Source organism: Suncus etruscus, chromosome 15 (assembly GCF_024139225.1).
Source record: "Suncus etruscus isolate mSunEtr1 chromosome 15, mSunEtr1.pri.cur, whole genome shotgun sequence".
NCBI lineage: Eukaryota > Metazoa > Chordata > Mammalia > Eulipotyphla > Soricidae > Suncus > Suncus etruscus.
Window position 1 is genome coordinate 27,743,673 of NC_064862.1, and position 16,639 is coordinate 27,760,311.

The 16,639-nt window shown below is 43.2% G+C and overlaps 1 protein-coding gene across 1 annotated transcript in view; it reads left to right on the forward strand.

The window, feature by feature from the left end:
• The window catches only part of P2RX7 (purinergic receptor P2X 7), a 55,815-nt gene extending 51,516 nt beyond the window's left edge, over positions 1–4,299 (forward strand). The window contains exon 13 of the mRNA XM_049788900.1: positions 3,604–4,299. Within this exon, the coding sequence (XP_049644857.1) occupies positions 3,604–4,083 (480 nt within the window). The 3' untranslated portion in view covers positions 4,084–4,299. The remainder of the gene's footprint in view (positions 1–3,603) is intronic.
• Positions 4,300–16,639: the final 12,340 nt, after the last annotated feature.

A 16,639-nucleotide genomic window follows, 5' to 3' on the forward strand; every position in this document is an offset into this window, starting at 1 on the left:
TCCTCCTCCTCCTCTTCTTCTTCTTCTTCTCCTTCTCCTTCTCCTCTTTCTCCTCCTCCTCCTCTTCCTCCTCTTCTTCTCCTTCTCCTTTTCCTTCCCCTCCTCCTCCTCCTCCTCCTCCTCTTCTTCTCCTCCTCCTTCTTCTTCTCCTTCTTCTCTTCCTCTTCCTCCTCCTCTTCCTCCTCTTTCTCCTCCTTTTCCTCCTCTTCCTCCTCCTCCTCCTCTTCTTCTTCTTCTTCTTCTTCTTCTTCTTCTCCTCCTTTTCCTTCCCCTCCTCCTCCTCCTCTTCTTCTTCTCCTCCTCCTTCTTCTTCTCTTCCTCTTCCTCCTCCTCTTCCTCCTCTTCCTCCTCCTTTTCCTCCTCTTCCTCCTCCTCCTCTTCTTCTTCTCCTCCTCCTTCTTCTTCTCCTTCTTCTCTTCCTCTTCCTCCTCCTCTTCCTCCTCTTCCTCCTCCTTTTCCTTCTCTTCCTCCTCCTCCTCCTCCTCCTCCTCCTCCTCTTCTTCTTCTTCTTCTTCTTCTTCTTCTTCTTCTTCTTCTTCTTCTTCTTCTTCTTCTTCTTCTTTTTCTGGATACTCAATTCTTAAATAACGTTTGGGGTTTTTGTTTTTTGTTTTTTTTGCCTTTGTAAGTTAAACCAAAAAAAAAGAGGGGGTTGGAGAGATAGCATGGAGGTAAGGCATTTGCCTTGCATGCAGAAGGACAGTGGTTCAAATCCCGGCATCCCATGTGGTCCCCTGTGCCTGCCAGGAGTGATTTCTGAGCATAGAGCCAGGAGTAACCCCTGAGCACAGCCGAGTGTGACCCCCCAAAAAAAAAAAAAAAAAAAAGATGAAGTTTTTTTATTATGTCATTAACTACATGCATCAATTTCTATGTTTTTCTTTAGTAAAGCAAAATATTTTTTTAAACAAAATTTACTCAGATGTGAAGGGAGAGAGAATACATATTCAAGGAGAACAAAGGCTTGAAACAGGAGGTCAATTTTCTTATTTCATTTGGGTTTTTTTTTTTTGGCCATACCCAGCAGTGCTCAGGGCTTACTCTCGTCACTGCACTCAGGGATCACTGCCTGAGGATAGGACTCAGGAGACATTATGTGATACCAGGGATCAAACCTGGGTTGGCTGCATATAAGGCAAGCACCTACCCACTGTAATATCATTCTGGTCCCTAATTTTCAAATATTATACCAACCTGGTATTCCTGCAGTAAACTCAATTTGAATGTGATGATTAGCTCTTTGTATCATTGCTGAATTAAATTCACTACTACATAGAACTGCATCTCCATTTTTTTTCCTTTTGGATTTTTTCTGTGGGTTTCTTTTTCTTTTCTGCCACATCTGGCAGTGGTCATGATCAAGATTATTCCTGCCTCTGTGCTCAGGGGTCATTCCTGATGTGGCTTGGAGGACCACAGGGGATGCTGGGATTTGAACTCGGCTGAGTATAAGCAAGTGCCCTCTACTATACTATCACTCTGGCACCTTTAGTTTTCTTCTTGACAGATACTAACCAATATTTTTATCCTGTAATGGTTTGGTTAGAAGCTTTTTTTATGTGTGTGTATGAGGCAAAATACACATAATATAATTTTTACCAACTACTTAATTTTTTATTTTGGACAATACCCAGCAGTGCTCAGGGGTTACTACTGGCTCTGCACTCAGAAATCCCTCCTGAAGGATCCAATGATGGACATATGGGATTAAAACCAGGTTGAGCACACACAAGACCAGCACTCAACCCATTGTACTATCTCTCTGAACCAAATTTTACAACTTTTTTTGTCTTTTGTTTTTTGTTTGGGCCACACCTAGTGATGCTCAGGGGTTACTCCTGGCTATGCGCTCAGAAATCGCTCCTGGCTTGGGGGACCATATGGGATGCCGGGGGATTGAACCACTGTCTGTCCTAGGCTAGTGTAGCTAAGGCAGATGCCTTAACCCTTGTGCCGCCGCTAATTTTATAAATTAAAAATTTTACCATTTAAAAAAATTTTTTTACCATTTTAGGGGCCAGAGAGATAGCATGGAGGTAAGATGTTTGCCTTGCATGCAGAAGGTCAGTGGTTCAATTCCCAGTATCCCATATGGTCCCCTGAGCCTGCCAGGAGTGATTTCTGATCATAGAGCCAGAAGTAACCCCTGAGGACTGCTGGGTGTGACCCAAAAACAAACAAAAAAAATTTTTTTTTAATTTACCATTTTAGGGCCTGGAGAGATAGCACAGCACAGCGGCGTTTGCTTTGCAAGCAGCCAATCCAGGACCAAAAGTGGTTGGTTCGAATCCCAGTGTCCCATATGGTCCCCCGTGCCTGCCAGGAGCTATTTCTGAGCAGACAGCCAGGAGTAACCCCTGAGCACTGCCTGAGGTTTTTTGGCCCAAAAACCAAAAAAAAAAAAAAAAAAAAAAAAAAAAAAACCAAAAATTTTATCTTTTTTTTTTTAATTTTATCATTTTAAAGTGTGTAATTCAATGACATTTAGTATACCTACAATGCTATTGTAATCATCTAATTGCACATATTTCATTACTACCAAAGGAATCCTCTACTCAGTGACCACTCTCTAGACCCTGGTATATACTAAAAAGCCACCCATTTCTTTAACCATTTATCTATTGATGGACAGTGATTTGTTTTCACCCTACTTTCATATGGAAGAAAAGTTATAACTAGCTGATAAAGTTGTTTCATATAAGTACTACAAACAACATGGAGTATTACAAAGTGAACAGAAAATAGTCTGAGAACTACCCAGACTGAGGAATCAGGACAAGAAGGTCTATCTTGTTTGTTTGTTTGTTTGTTTGTTTTGGGGTCACAACTCAGTGCTTGGGGCTTACTTATGGCTCTGTGCACAGAGTTCACTCCTGGAGGGATCGGGTGACAATATGAGGGGCTGGGGATCCATGAGCAAGGCAAGTACCTACCTGCGGTACTATCACATTAGTCCAAGAAGGTCTCCCTTAAGAGATGATATCTGCATATAGACCTGTTTATATGTTAAGTCTGTAAAATGGAGGTAAAAAACCCATATCTCATAAAGCTCTTTGAGGGCTTAAATGGGCAAAATCTTTCAAACACCCAGCACACTCGTGCTATATGTATTTAATAAATGATAGAATCTAGGGGCTAGAAAGGTAGTACAGCAGGTAGAGTACTTGCCTTGCATAGGGCTGACTTGGATTTGATTTCAGTATCCCATATGGTCACCTAAGTCTGAGCATAGTTGGCTGTGGCCCAAAAAACAAAAAGTAATAATAAGGGCCCGGAGAGATAGCACAGCGGCGTTTGCCTTGCAAGCAGCTGATCCAGGACCAAAGGTGGTTGGTTCGAATCCCGGTGTCCCATATGGTCCCCCGTGCCTGCCAGGAGCTATATCTGAGCAGACAGCCAGGAGTAACCCCTGAGCACCACTGGGTGTGACCCAAAAACTAAAAAAAAAAAAAAAGTAATAATAAAGTAAAAAAAAAAAAAAAAGGTCAGAGCCTCTAGTATTAATATAATAGTAAAATGGTATAATAAATTAATAGTAAAATGAAAGAATCTGGACCTTAAGGGTTGTCATTGTTGATGGATTTAAAAACTTAAATTTTTCAGAGACCTCCAATGGACTTCGCAGAATTGTCGAGACTGCCTCTATCAGTCCACAAACCACCCCATATTTCTGAACATCAAGAGGAATTAGAGTTGCTTGGAAAAACTGGTAGCCCAGAGTGGTGCCAATGTGGAAGCTGCCTCCCATCTGAACTCCCTGAGGAAAGCAGATGCATGGAGGAATTGTGCTGTCGGAAAGCTCAAGGGCCCTGCATCACCAACTCACCACTGTTCAGGAGGATTGTTCTTTCCAAAGATGTCCTCCAGTTTCTCCTGCTCTACAAGGAGCCCTTGCTGACAGTGGATGGGAATTTCACCAACAGCCAGCTGCGACATTGTGCCTATAGGTGCTATACCACTTGGCGTTTTGGCTCCAAGGACCTGGCCGACTTTGCCATCCTGCCCAGCTGCTGCCGCTGGAAGATAAGGAGAGAATTTCCTAAGAGTGACGGCCAGTATAGTGGCTTCAAGAACAATTATTAAAAGCACAGGCCTGATCAGTCATATTCCTGTCACCTTTGCCTCTATCTTGAGTTTCACCTGCAAAGGTTTGTGGCCAGATTTTCAGCCAGAGGGAAATGTGTTTTGCTCTCCCACATCTCCCTACATGAGTCAGAGAGCTGAGTGTTTGGGAAATCGAACCTATTAAGGATCCGCAGCATGGACCAGGAGCCAAGAGATTTACGTTTGTGTCTCATTTCTGTTCCTAAAAAGTAATATGATCGGGCCTGGAGAGATAGCACAGCGGCGTTCGGGCCCGGAGAGATAGCACAGCGGGGTTTGCCTTGCAAGCAGCCGATCCAGGACCAAAGGTGGTTGGTTCGAATCCCGGTGTCCCATATGGTCCCCCGTGCCTGCCAGGAGCTATATCTGAGCAGACAGCCAGGAGTAACCCCTGAGCAACGCCAGGTGTGGCCCCCCCCCAAAAAAAAATAAAAAATAAAAAAAAAGTAATATGATCCGAGGCCTTTAACCTCTGACCTCACTCACCTTCTTACCAGCCTACTATCTCAGAGACATTAGATGGCCAACTGAAAGCTGAAATGAACTTTCTTCTTAAAGCACAATGAGGCAAATGAATGGTCAAAGTAGGAAACTGACCAACTATGAAAAAACCCTCTGGGACCTTTTTGGAGAATGTGGAAGATGAAAAGTGGCCACAAGTTATTTGACACTTATCTCTCAGGACCTGAGGGTTAGTTCTGCCCTCTCAAATATACAGCTTGATTGCTTTATCCAATTGTGCAAGTGACACTATGTGAGTCTCAGGCTTTGGGCTTAGAGGCTGGAAGCTTTCATTTCCTGTGCCTTTGCACTTAGTGGAAAGAGATCCAGCCCCCAGAGAAAAGTATGCATATCCTGAGACTGTCTTGCCCAGAAAAAACCCTGGAAGTCACAGGGAGAGATGTCTGAACAGCTCCCAGCTTTCACATAATTTCAGACTCAGCTAACTTGACCTCAAGACATCTCAGGGGACAGCTTTTCAGGGACCTACAAAATGAATTATTTCATGCCACTGAATTTTAGATTGTAAGTTACATAGGAACCAAGAGCAAGCTTTGTTCATGAGGACAAACCCACAACTTTCTGGTTCTAAGATTCTGGAGCCTGCACCATCCCTGAACTCCCTCCGGGCTTGCTTGGATTTCTATTTGGCAATTCTAGGAAGGTTGAATGCCAAATCAGGTAACACATCTCAGCCCTGGGATCCAATAGATCTGACTGCCAAGCTAACTCGATACAGCCCACATGAATCACATTTCTATGGTGGGAAATAACTGTTGCTCTTAGAAACTGGAAAACTTGTCTTTATGCCTTTAACAGCTGGAATATAGGCAATATGGGTGTTACTTGAAGAGCAGCAACTCTCTCAACCTTTACTATAAATCTATATCAACTACAACAATTATGTAATTAGAAATTTGTAGACTATAAGGATCTCCTGAATGATTTTGGCACAAAAATTCACTTTTTCTAGCACCCATTTTGAAGAATAGCAGTCACCATTCAATATTATGTATGGTGGATTTTATTCTCATATTCTTAAGATTTGCCTTTTTGGTAACTTTAAAAACTATCAACTGAGGGGCCGGCGAGGTGGCGCTAGAGGTAAGGTGTCTGCCTTGCAAGTGCTAGCCAAGGAACGGACCACGGGTTCGATCCCCCAGCATCCCATATGGTCCCCCCAAGCCAGGGGCAATTTCTGAGCACTTAGCCAGGAGTAACCCCTGAGTATCAAATGGGTGTGGCCCAAATAAACAAAAAGAAAACAAAACAAAACTATCAACTGGGCTAGAGAGATAATACAGTAGGTGCTTGCCTTGCATACAGTCAACTTAAGTTCAATGCCCTGTACCCCAGAATAATTTCTGAGTGCAGAGCTAGAGTCAGGGGGGTAAGCCCAGAGGTTAGCCAGGTGTGACTGAAAAGAGACAAAAAAAAAAAAAAAACTTCCCCTAAACTATCAACTTAATACTGTTTATAAAACAATATTTAAGGGGCCGGAGAGATAGCATGGAGGTAAGATGTTTGCCTTTCATGCAGAAGGTCATCAGTTCAAATCCCGGCATCCCATATGGTCCCCCGTGCCTGCCAGGAGCAATTTCTGAGCATGGAGCCAGGAATAACCCCTGAGCTCTGCCGGGTGTGACCCAAAAACCACAATAAATAAATAAATAAATAAATAAATAAATAAATAAATAACAATATTTAAAAAAAACCTTTATTTTTTGGAGAGGGAGGTCCTGGATTTTTTTTCAGGCTTTATACTCAGGATAAAGTTAATTAGGTCATATTAAACTTTCATTTTTTACTTTCTTTCAGATATTTTATTCGGGGGAGTTTTTGGAAAGGGTGTTGGTGGCTATGGGATGGAGGCACACAGCAGTGCTAGGAATTAGGGAGGCAGGCAGTAATGGAAAGCAAGTCCATGGCAAAACGTGAATCATGTAAAACTCCTTTGGAATTTAAATTTCTTACTTCAAGAATTCTATGTAAGTGGGCCAGAGCAATAACATGGTGGGCAGGACATTTGCCTTGCATGCAGTTGATCCAGACTTGATCCCCAGCATCCCATATGGTTCCCTGAACCCGCCAGGAGTGATTTCTAAGTGCAGATCCAGAAGTAACCCCTGAGTGCACTGGGTCTGGCCTCAAGACAAAACAAAAAATCTTTTATGTATATGTCTTGCACATAGCCGACCCAGATTCAATCCTTGGCATCCTATATGGTTCCATACTTGGGACCATAAGCATAGCCAGAAAAGATTCCTGAGTGAAGAGATAGGAGTAACCTGTGATCATTGCAGGGTGTAGCCCCAAACCCCCCCCCAAATTCTTTGTAATGGTACAGATATTCATTCTGTTGGCCTCTAAGCCTTTACCTATTAGTGTCTTATGTCAAAATATTTCTCACCTTATGGAGTCCTTGATGGAGTATGAGTCTTTTTTTTTTTTTTTTTGGTTTTTTGGGCCACACCCAGTGACGCTCAGGGGTTACTCCTGGCTATGCGCTCAGAAGTCGCTCCTGGCTTGGGGGACCATATGGGACGCCGGGGGATCGAACCGCGGTCCGTCCTAGGCTAGCGCAGGCAAGGCAGGCACCTTACCTCCAGCGCCACCGCCCGGCCCCGGAGTATGAGTCTTAACTGACAAAGAAACTCGATCTACCTCCTAAGAGACTTCACCTTTCCTGTAAGTGCTCTGGGTAACTTGGAAATGTGTAACGTTAATTGTGTATAAAAATCTGCCTCTTTCCATGACAACATACAGAATATTCGTATTATTTTATTATTTGTATTCTTTTAGTCTACTTATTAAAATAATGTCATTATCAAAGACATCCCAAGGAGAGTCACATTTTGTAAGATCTATTTCTTGTACTCCAGACCATTCTTCAGACTGGCAGCTGTGCAGAAATCACACAGCTTGTCTCTGTGCCAAAGATCTGCTTGCTTGCTAAAACTTCAGCAGATGTCGCGGAGGTTTGGGAATGAACTTGCCTTTTTCTCTTCGAATGGAAATCCCTATTAAGGGCTTCCTAATTCTAGCTTTGTGATCTTATGTCTTAATGTAGCAGTTTTGATAATATAAAAATCATATTTATTGAGGGTTCCCTTTAATTCCTGTGTCCAGAAGCTCTCCCAAATCAGTTAGCGCATTCTAACACATTCTTTTACTCAACATAGTCACTGAGGCACTGAACATAAGGAAGGTCTCTGCCCCCTCCTTCCTGACCAGATAGTTCCTAGATCCTTGGAATTTTCTGGATGGGAGCGATGCCTTATGTTCTAGTGCAGTGTTTCAGAGGTCTTATAAATGAGATTAGGACAGAAACTAGTCACCAGAGAGACCAAACCAAAGTCTTGGAAGATTGGAACTTTGAGATTCTACCCCTCATCCTGTAGGATAGGGTAATGTTGTGAATTGATTATGCTGATGTGATAAAGCCGCATAAAATTCCATGAACAATGGAATTTTGAATTTGTGGACTAATAAACATAAGCATACACTGAGAGGGAGGTATACTCCAACTCCAAAGGCTCAGAAACATCTGAACCTCCTGCTATGTACCTCTTCATCTGGCTACTCACTCAGATCTTTTCTTCTCAGTCACTATAAAAAAAACTATTGAATGTGAGGAAGAAGTTATGAGATCCCCCAACTTGTAGCTGGTTGGTCAGAAATACAGTTATGGTTGGCATCTGCAATAAGAAACAATCTATGAGACTGGACCCTTAAACTTGTGGCATGAGTGCTAACCCCAGACATTTAACATTTTTTTGGGGGGGTGTCACACCCGGCAGCACTCAGGGGTTACTCCTGGCTCTATGCTCAGAAATCGCCCCTGGCAAGCACGGGGGACCATATGGGATGTCGGGATTTGAACCACTGACCTTCTGCATGCAAGGCAAGAGCCTTACCTCCATGCTATCTCTCCGGCCCCGACATTTAACATTTTAACCCATATTGCTAGTGTCTGGATAACACTTATTGACTAGCTGATCAGTGAAGTGGGAAGAGTTAACTATAAAATATAGAAAATGTTTTCCTTTCAGCACTCACTAGAATCCAATGCTTTATAAGGATTTTGCTCTCAGGGAAAGAGAAGAGGAGATAAATTCATTAACAATTCAAATGAATGTAAACTTGAATTTTAAAATAGGTATCACAATGAAGGGGATTTTACACAATGGGGAGATTAAAGAACATTGCCTTCAAGATAAAGCCCTTTATCTGACATGTGAAGAATAACTTCTAGATGATTTGATTAAAAAAGGAGAAGGAGCATTCTGGGCATTCTATAGCATGAACAAAGGCCTGGGAGCTGAAAAGGCACAGCAGGTTTACTTAATTTATATAGGAACTGTATGATTGACCTACCCTAGGGTTCTGAGATCTGGACAGGTAGACAGGCCTATATAAAGACTACATAAAGTCTGTAAGTATTGGCAAGGCATTTGTCTTTATACTAAGAAAGACAATGAAATGAAGAGACTGAAATAGTCTTAGCTGAATGCTTGAGAAGATTTTGATTGTTCAAAGATCATTGAGATCACTATAAAATGCTAAGAATGGTGGTGAGTCAAGTTTTCATTTCCATTTTGGCCTTTCCCTATTCTACAAACATTTGACCTAAATATGTAGCAACAATCTTTTCTCGCTGCTTCATCCTGGAAAGTCACAAAGAGATCTGCCATAAGGAAAAAAGGAAAAGTTTTCATGTGCCTTAAGTTTTAGGATCTTTCTTATCTCAAATAGCTGAATTGGAAGGGTGAAGAGGCAGTGGTAAGGATGGCCAGATCTGCAAAGAGCAATTCACAGAGCTTTCTAATGTCTCCATCTGCCACCACCATCTCCTGCCTATGGAATATGCCTAAAAGGCTGAGAAGCAGAGATAATACAAAGGGTAAGGGCTTGACATATATGATCTCCATCCAGGCATCTCCAGGAGCCCTGAGCATAGAATCAAGGGTAGCTCTGAACACCACTAGATGTAGCCCCTGTCCCTGTCCCCAAAAAGGTAAGGTCTAATATTATGTGCTGCAAATATCCAGCAAAATTAAAAGGGCATTGATAATGGTCCAATCACAAATGCTTTTCCCAGTCCGCTCCTGTGGAAAAGGTCACCTCCTCAAAGTACCACCTTATAAAATGGACCATATGCTTAGTAGTGGGTTTAAGTACCTATCCAGTTCATAAAATTATCCAAAAATACTTAATCCTCCTGCAGGAACCACAAAGTGCCGAAAGCAGGTGAGCTTCCCACAGCTTCCAGTAGTTTATCTTGTCCCAAATGCAACCTCCAAAAGCCAGATAGATAGTATTTTGGGCTAATCACTTCCTTTGCATACAGCCAATGTATTTGATCCCTGACACCACATTTGGTACTCTGAGCCCCTTCAGAAGTAATCCCAGAATGAAAAGAATGAAAAGCTCTGAGTAATGCTGAATATGACCCCCAAACTAAAACAAATAAAAATGCAAGGATTGGAGAGTTAGTACAGTGAGGGATATGACACTAGACTTCTCTGCAGCTGGTCTTTAATCCCTGGCATCCCATATGGTTCCCCAAGCCCCACCAGGAGTGATTCCTGAGTGCCAAAATAACCCCTGAGCACTGCCACGTGGGGCCAAAAGGGAAAAACATAAAGCCAAATGTAATCTTCAAAGTCTTGCTTCCCTGAGCTGTCAGTGTGACTAATAAATTGTCCCCAATTTCTTCTACCTGGTTTTGGTTTCCATGTCTTCTATCTTGTCCATATCCTTAGAATGGGATAAATGGAGTGAAAGGGAGGTGAATAAAGTAACCCTAATCCAGCTATCTGCTGAATTAGATACCTGGCTTCTACAGTCATTATCTGAACAAAATCCTGCCTCCAGGAACCCCCAAGGAACTAACCCCTTCTCTGCAGCCATTTAACCAAAATAGTCACTTGATAGGCTTGGGTATTGTTTTCTGTTCTGCTGCTTCTAAGTTCCTCAACCCATATTCTAATTCTCTGCAATCAGGACATCAGGGAATTCTGGAACCCCTGAGAGCCCCCTGACTCAACTCCTTGTTCTTTTAAAGCAGGGGTCTCAAACTCACGGCCTGCGCGCCGTTTGTGGCCCTCTGTACAACATTTTGTGGCCCTGCCCTAGAGGAATCTTTGTTTGTTTGTTTTGTTTTAGTTGTTTGGGTCACACCCCCCAATGTTCAAGGCTTACTACTGACTTTGCACTCAAGGATCACCCCGACTTTGCCTCCTGCGGCCCCCAGGTAAATTGAGTTTGAGACCCCTGTTTTAAAGACAACTGTGATATCATTATCATCTTTTCCTTCTACTTACATGTTAATTTCCTCTTTCTCTTTCCTAAAGGTTTTTAATCAAGTTCCAAGATAAATAATGGAGAGGACATTGGATGTAGACACACTTAGTTCCTTCCTCTTTATAAACTGTCAAGGTCATATGAGACAGTGTTCAGAAATCAGAGGAAGAGGGGTCAGAGAGTTAGCACTGCTGTAGAGAGTTTGCCTTGCAAGCGGCCAACCCAGGATTGACGGTGGTTCACTTCCCAGCATCCCATATGGTCCCCCAAGCAGGAGCGATTTCTGAGTGCAGAACCAGGAGTAACCCCTGTGCACCAACGGGTGTGAGCCGCCCCCCTAAAAAATCAGAGGAAGAGGAAGAGGTGGTCATTACTGACAGATCATTTTAATAAAGTAACTGCCATATTTGACAGAGGTAGAAAAAGACTGTGCAAAACTACAGTACATAGTAATTTGTGAGCTGTATTTTATTATTTCCAGACAAACAGTCCTTCTGCATGCAAGGCAAATGCTTTACCTCCATGCTATCTCTCCGGCCCCCTTTTGAAAAATTTTTTATTCAGGAGCCGAACCGGTGGCACAAGCGGTAGGGCATCTGCCTTGCACACCTAGGACCACAGTTCAATCCTTCAGTGTCCATATGGTCCCCCAAGCTAGGAGCAATTTCTGAGCGCATAGCCAGGAGTAACCCCTGAGTGTCACCGGGTGTAGCCCAAAAACTAAAAAAAAAAATTTTTTTTTTATTGAGATCAATGTGAATTACAAGTCTTTTCATTGTTGTATTTCAGGTACATAGTGATAGTGAATTAGGGCCATTCCCACCACCGGGGTTGACCTCCCTCCACCATAGCTACCAGCATGCTTCCTATACCTCCACCTTTAGTCCCCTGGACTGCTAATGTAACAGGTCCCTTTTGTGTATAGCTTGTTATAGTTTGGGTTTCTTGAGTCTATTATTTTTTTTTGGTTGGTTGTTTGTTTTTGAGTAACATCCAACAGCGCTCAGGGATTACTCCTGAGTCTGCACTCAGAAATCACTCCTGGAGAGGCTGGAGAGATAGTATGGAGGTAAGGTGTTTGCCTTGCATGCAGCTGGTCGGTGGTTCAAATCCCAGCATCCCATATGATCCCCTGAGCCTGCCAGTAGAGATTTCTGAGCGTAGAGCCAGGAGTAACCCCTGAGCGCTGCCAGGTGTGTCCCAAAAACCAAAAAAACAAACAAAAAAAAAACAAACAAAAACAAACAAACAAAAAAAAAACAGAAAAAAGAAATCGGTCCTGGCAGGCTCGGGGACCATATGGGATGCCGGAATTTGAACCATTGTCCTGCATACAAGGCAAACACCTTACCTCCATGCTATCTCTCTGGCCCTGAGTCTACTATCTTTAAATGCCTACATATTTCATTTAAACATTTTTTCATCAAAGGTACTCCTGAAATCAGGAAACTGTTTCATCTGACTCAAGTTTATTCTGTCTCAAGTCCATTTTGTGCAACATTCTTCAAAAGCAATAAGCAAATGACAGTCACTAGTAGCCTCTCACTAAACACTATCAGATTAATGGGCTTTTTTAAGTGCTGGCTCTTCTTTTATATTTATCTCTCTCTCTCTCTCTCTCTTTTTTTTTTTGTTGCTGTTCTTAGTGATAATAGCCTCAGGCAGTGCCTCCTATTTCTAATTTGTTCATGCGAACACTTTTTTTTTTTTTACATTAATGGTGATAGTAGTTTTTTTGGAATCTGGCCAAAGCACCAGGGCCAAAGTCTTCTCAGTTATAAAATTCAAAAGCCTGTTAGCTGGAGGTGGGGTAATGAATGCTCATTATATGATTATGGGGTATTTTAAGATGAACAAAGAGAGTAAAACCAAGAGGAAACTGCAGAAACATTAAGCCTCTCACCTCCCTTCTTAGGCTCAGTCTGTTTCATTCTTAGGCTTTTCGTTTCCTCTTTGCTTCTGCATTAATGAGCAAGACTTCTCGCAACTCCTAATATAACATTAACTCCATTCTAGTTACTCATATCTCCCAAATGGGAACTTCCTCTATGTCAATGCTATAGTCCCAAGGAAGAGGAACAGATTGACCTTCTTTTGGCAGGTTCCACTGAGGTTTAACTGCTAACAACACATACTACAAAATGGCTGCTAGGACCACCTCTGTAAGAAAGGGCAGTTTTCAGAACATTGCATAAAATGGCTTCACATGCAACAAAACCACCAGATAGCACAGACGGTTCAAACTTCACTTAAAACAAATCAGTTGTATATGAGGGCATGAGAAACAGTACAGGAGTAACAGTACAGATGTGGGCTGACCTCGATTCAGTTCCTAACGTCACATATTGTTCCCTAAGTACTGTCAGGAGCAAGACTTGAGTGCAAAGCCAGGAATCTCAGAGAACTTCCGGGTGTGAACTTGGCCCATTAAAAAAAAAAAAAAAAAGAACAAAGGTGAGACTTAAAGTCATAAAGTCATAATTATGTAGTATATATATTTTTTTTCTTCTGAGGACTTATCTATTCATTAAGAAAAGGTTTGAGGGGGCCGGAGAGATAGCATGGAGATAGGGCATTTGCCTTACATGCAGAAGGATCGTGGTTCGAATCCCGGCATCCCTTATGATCCCCCGTGCCTGCCAGGACCGATTTCTGAGTGCAGAGCCTAGAGTAACCCCTGAGCGCTGCTGGGTGTGACCAAAAAAAAAAAAAGAAGAAAGGAAGGGAGGAAGGGAGGAAGGGAGGAAGGGAGGGAGGGAGGGAGAGAGAGAGAGAAAAAGAAAGAAAAAAGAAGGAAGGAAGGAAGGAAAGGAAGGAAGGAAGGAAGGAAGGAAGGAAGGGAAAGGAAGGAAGGAAGGAAGGAAGGGAAGGAAGGAAGGAAGGAAGGAAGGAGAGAGAGAGAAAGAAAGAAAGAAAGAAAGAAAGAAAGAAAGAAAGAAAGAAAGAAAGAAAGAAAGAAAGAAAGAAAGAAAGGAAAGAAAGATAGAAGAAAGAAAGAAAGAAGAAAGAAAAGAAAGAAAGAAAGAAGAAGGAAGAAGGAAGGAAGGAAGGAAGGAAGGAAGAGAGAAGAGAGAAAGTAAGAAAGAAAGAAAGAAAAGAAAGAAAAAGAAAGAAAGAAAGAAAGAAAGAATGAAAGAAAGAAAGAAAATGAAAGAAAAGAAAGAAAGGAAGGAAGGAAGGTAAGGAAGAGAGAAAGAAAGAAAGAAAGAAAGAAAGAAAAGAAAGAAAGAAAGAAAGAAAGAAAAGAAAGAAAGAAAGAAAGAAAGAAAGGAAAGAAAGAAAGAAAGAAAGAAAGAGAGAGGAGAAAGAGAGAAAGAGAAGAAGAAAGAAAGAGAAGGAAGAAAGAGAAAGAAAGAAAGAAAAGAAAGAAGAGATTGAAAGAAAGAAAGAAAAAAGAAAAGAAGAAAAGAAAGAAAGAAAGAAGAAAGAAAGAAAGAAGAGATTGAAAGAAAGAAAGAAAAAAAAAGGAAAGAAGGAAAGAAAGAAAGAAAGAAAGAAAAAGAGAAGGAAGGAAGAAGAGGAAAGAAGAAGGAAGGAAGAAGAGAAAAAGAAAAAGTTTGAGGGGGCTGGAAAGATAGGACACAACTGCCTTGTAGGTTGTTGACCTAGGTTTAAGCCCAGCAGAGCAAAAGAAAAGTGTTGGGTGTGGTTCAGAAAAAAAAAAGAAATTTAATACAATTTGCATACAATATAATCATCCCTTTTAAAATACAGTTCAGAACCTATTTAGAAGACTTATCTGGGGGCCTGCGAGGAGGCACTAGAGGTAAGGTGTCTGCCTTGCAAGCCACGGACCACAATTTGATCCCCCTGGCGTCCCATATGGTCCCCCCACGCCAGGGGCAATTTCTGAGCCCTGAGCATCAAACGGGTGTGGCCCGAAAAACAAAAAAGGAGGAGGAGGAGGAGGAGGAGGAGGAGGAGGAGGAGGAGAATTAAAACAACAACAACAACTTATCTGGAAGTTTCCTAGCATCAAGAATGCCAGTAAAGGGCCGGAGAGATAGCATGGAGGTAAGGAATTTGCCTTTCATGCAGGAGGTCATCTGTTCGAATCCCGGCGCCCCATATGGTCCCCCGTGCCTGCCAGGAGCAATTTCTGAGCCTGGAGCCAGGAATAACCCCTGCGCACTGCCGGGTGTGACCCAAAAGCCACAAAAAAAAAAAAAAAAAAATGCCAGTAAATATCCAACTAATAAATGCATAATATCCCACAGAGCACCTTTCCCTGGGACTACTTTGAACTCAGACAGTACCTCTATTCCTCAAACTCAACAATTCCAACTGTTGAAGCTGATGCTATTTTCTGCAAAAATTCCTTAGAATTTGCCTTTTGTTTGTTTGTTTGTTTGTTTTTGGGCCACACCCGGCAGTGCTCAGGGGTTACTCCTGGCTGTCTGCTCAGAAATAGTTCCTGGCAGGCACGGGGGACCATATGGGACACCGGGATTCGAACCAACCACCTTGGGTCCTGGATCGGCTGCCTGCAAGGCAAACGCCACTGTGCTATCTCTCCGGGCCCAGAATTTGCCTTTTTATGTTTTGAAAAGCAAGATTGTTGTGGCTTAGGAATCTCACATTCGGCGAATAAACTAGTAAACTAAAACGTTGCATCAAAGATGAAATAGGATCCATAAACTAGAAACAGAGGAGAGCAGTTAAGGAAAGCAGCCATACTCTCTGAAGAAATCGTCCCTAGAGTAAAATGATCATTATGCTCAGTCTGCAGTAACAAGGAAAATAAGTTGCATGGATCAGGATGTAAAAAGCACTATCAAAGACGAGGATGATGCACAATTACCGAGTAGAAGTCTTACTCTATAAAGTGGCTTGGAATGACCCCTGGACAGTACCTGACAGATGCCATGTGCTTATTAAAACCTGGTGAAAATATGAATAAAACTAAATGCAGTGCATACCTATGAAAAACATACCTATAGGGAATGCAAAAGAATGGAAAGTTAATGATCAAGCGTTGGACCTGTAGGGCTTTCCTTTATTGTCTCCCTACTTCCCAACTCTCCCTGGATCGTGACAAAAACTTTCTCAGTGCACACCATGGCCACAGACCTTAGTGGGGCGTTTCACAGGGAGATGGTCCTGGCCAAGGTACCAGGGAGCACCTGATTTTCTGACTTTCCGTCCAGGAAAAAAAGTACAGGGCTCCCCTCCCTCCCCAAGTTAGGACCCCGGGGAGGAATTGGACGTCCACTTCCATCCGACCATCTGGTTCTGACTCCCTCACTCTTCTTCCCTGGGGGGTTCCGACCCAACTCCACCAGCGCTCTAAGGGGCCTCATATCATCCTCCCTTGCTCTGTTCCTCCGCCCGCACTTCCAAATGGACCCCTCGTCCTCCTAGGGGGCTGTCCTGGGGGGCCCAGTTCCCAATCCCGCCACTCTAAGGAAGTCACTGCTACCGTCCTCTCCCAGTCCCCCGAGGGAGCCCAGATCCTGCCAGCGGCCCTAAGGGTACGGTTCCAACCCCACTCCCTGACCCTCGCCCTGACACTCGTGAGGGGGCCCTCGTCTGGAGGGGCGTCTCCTGGAGCCCGGGCTCGGGGTGGCCAGCCTCCTCTGCCCCACCGGGCTGGACGGAGCTCGGGCAGGAAGGAGGCGGCGCCGGCTCGGCCGAGGCCGGGCGTGATTTGACGGGCAGGAGGCGGGCCCGGCGGGCTGGGCCTCGGGGCCGGCGGATTGGACGTCCAGGCCTCGGCCGGCTCGAGCAG